Source organism: Zerene cesonia, chromosome 14, assembly GCF_012273895.1.
Source record: "Zerene cesonia ecotype Mississippi chromosome 14, Zerene_cesonia_1.1, whole genome shotgun sequence".
In the NCBI taxonomy this organism is placed as follows: Eukaryota; Metazoa; Arthropoda; class Insecta; order Lepidoptera; family Pieridae; genus Zerene; species Zerene cesonia.
This window is the reverse complement of record NC_052115.1, coordinates 4,667,126-4,670,183: the sequence shown is the minus strand read 5'-3', so window position 1 is coordinate 4,670,183 and position 3,058 is coordinate 4,667,126. Positions and strand designations below refer to the sequence as shown.

At 28.3% G+C, this 3,058-nt stretch overlaps 1 protein-coding gene across 1 annotated transcript in view; it reads right to left on the bottom strand.

Annotated features, from left to right (window-relative positions):
* LOC119831610 overlaps positions 1–2,645 on the bottom strand; it is a 4,436-nt gene extending 1,791 nt beyond the window's left edge. The window contains exons 1-4 of the mRNA XM_038355038.1: positions 1,790–2,645; positions 1,356–1,453; positions 802–1,124; positions 393–651 (exon numbers count right to left, since the gene is read on the bottom strand). Of these exons, the coding sequence (XP_038210966.1) occupies positions 393–651; positions 802–1,124; positions 1,356–1,453; positions 1,790–2,446 (1,337 nt within the window). The 5' untranslated portion in view covers positions 2,447–2,645. The remainder of the gene's footprint in view (positions 1–392; positions 652–801; positions 1,125–1,355; positions 1,454–1,789) is intronic.
* Positions 2,646–3,058: the final 413 nt, after the last annotated feature.

Sequence of the window (3,058 nt, the reverse complement as noted above, 5' to 3'; positions counted from 1 at the left end):
ACATATAAAATCGTACGTGACCAGACTGGAGAAACACCCAAACAAACTTGCTAGCCAACTGACAAAAAGGACGTATCATAAACGTCTTAAAAGGAAAGACATAATTTAAATGTGTCACTTGAAGAGCAGATGTCCTTATTGGAGGGCTCGCTCTACATGTCCTACTTTGCCAGGCAACACATCCGCTTATAGCGAATACCGCTGATTGCAGATTTATAATAAAAAAAAAAAAAAAAAAAAAAAAAAAAAAAAAAAAAAAAAAAAAAAAATTTATACAAAATATATATATTGTTTATTAAACATTTTAAATAAACGCCTATAAATATTTTTTGTATTAGTGATCAACCCCTCATCCATATTATATTATATTGCTGTTAAGACAAAATTATTACCTGGAATATACTTCTATACTTATGCTATTTTCATGTTCATATCCATGCACCGATATTATTGTTAACCCATAAAGTAGATGATAAGGTGATTTCTTATGTATCAGTATGTTTTTCATTGTTTGCAATTCATTGAAATCTAAGTGCTTGGATAGTTCATTGTATATATTTATTTTTTGCTCGTTCACATCCTTAATATGTCTCAAAATTAAATCGGTCTTGTCTGAAGATGCCAGAACTGCTAATATTTTGTTAGCATCATCTGAAATAAATATATTTGTTGTTGAAATAGCCATCAGACTACATTTTTAAGAAACACTGGCAATAAATGGATTTTGATATTTCATTATGACTTTGTATTTGTAATAGATTAACAATGTTTAATTGTTAGATGAAAAAAGGTATTACTAACCTTCATCATCCAAAATCACATCACAATCTTTGCCCATAGTGTTTAACGCAGATACTACAACATTGTCTAAGGGCAATAAATAGCTTTTGCCCTGTTTCTTGTAAGATAAAACCACTTCAAATTCTATTTTGCTACTAATGTTATATTTTAATTCTTTTAAATCAACCACTCCTGCTATAAAATGTTTATCATTATTTTGAATAGAATGAAAACCACTCTCTTCCCAAAATGGAGGTGATGTGGTTGGTTTAAAGATTTTGGTGGTATAGCAGAAGGCGTGTTTTGTTGTATCATGAAGAAGAAAGTGTAAATTTTCTATAGGTCTGTAAAGAAACATAACAAATAAGTTTTGTTCACAAAGTGTTTATTGTTATTTGTAAGAATAATTTCTTTTTCAGATAAAAAATTGTTGAATGTGTGAAAATGTACTGTCAGGTCTATATTAAGTTTGATATATGATCTTATGAAAAAATAAATAATTAAAACCATTGCTTAATATCATTAATAGTTACTAATTAAATTAATGGATAGATATAAGTGGGCTATTTACTTACACATTATCCTCATTCCAAACATTTGCAATAATAACAACTTTCTTGTTGCATACTTTGAGTATAGGAGACTTAGTTTTTATCTTCAAAGCTTTTGCTATCTGTAAACATTTTATACAATTAAAATTCAGTAAATAGGATAATATAGAATGCAAATCTTAAACTAAAAGAAAAGAATATTGACAATGGTATAACAAATACATTTGTGTTATTAGAAGACAAGCGGTCCGCCACATCTTTGGTCATGGTACATGGATATAAATATGATGAGCAAAGATGTGGCTCAGGTTCAGAGATCTCATACAGGGAAAATATTTTAAAATCAGTCAGGAACTACTGTTCCAGAGATCAGGATTCAAACATACTCTTTAGATCATATTATAAGTATAGATATAAATATGTAGACATATTATAATTTATTTGTTAAAAATACTCACAGTTACAGTTCCTAAGCTAAAAAGAGAATCATCAGCATTTGGTCTTGCTGTCTCATACAATGCAAAAGCAGCAGCTTGTTTAAATTTTACATACTCTTTCAAAATACCTTCATTTTTATTTACATTGTACTTAGCTTCTGTGAGTTTTCTCTGTAACTGTGTTATAAGAGGCACAGATTCTGTAGAATATTTATTTTGTGATGCCAAAAGTGGCTGGCTGATATTAAAGTTATTATCAAACAAAACTGGAACAGCATCATCCTTACAAATAATTTTAAGACAAGGCTGACCACTACATTCTTTATCAATTAATTCGCAACTCTCAACATTTCTTACTCTACGATGAATATTTAATGTATCATTCGCTGATAGTATAAATATTTCATTTTCAGCTGAAAGCATGTAGAATGGAACGCATTTTTCATTACGAAGTATGGTTATTTCTTTCACGTTCGGTGCATCGTCTAATAAAATTGATGAAATTAAACGTCTGTCGTAAAATTCCAACACTTCACCCTTTTTAGTACAAACTAACACGTCTATTTTTCTTGAGTCTCGTGGATGTTTATCATACAAACAAAAACAAACTACATCATTTATAACTGAAGCTGGTAACAGCTTTATTAGATCCGTGCGAACATTTTCAGGAAGATCCATAACAAAAAATATTTCTTATTATCATTCAAAAATTTTCATACAAAACGTGTATATTATTAATTAAAAGTCCAAAGTACTAATATTTGCAATTAACTTTCTCATTTAAAAATATATTTTTGAATTACAAATCAAAGTATTTTTCGTTCCAAAATTTAAAATTTTGTATGTCATATACCACACACAACACATCTCGATCTCAATGTCACCTTTCAACGTCAAATTCCTTGGATTTTGCTGTGTTAGAAAGTAAGAAGCAAAGTCTTTTGGTAAGATTACCTTAAAGTTTGAAAGTATTAATAAATGGATGAATATTTGTTACAATTTCACAAAAATAATATTTATCGCATCTATATAAATTTGTTACAGAGATATATTATAGCCAGGATTAGTACAGAGATTATTTTTTTTTATTAAAGTTAAATAGTATTTATGCAATTTTGTTCCTAAAAAGCAATGTACTATTAAAAAAAATTACAAATCAATTTTATAGATCCAAATTAATTTTTTGGATAATATTACCTAATAAGGTTTTCTATCAGGTTGTATCTTATCGATCCTTTTGTACAAAATAAATGCATAAGCATCCATACTCAACACAAACATCTTCAGATA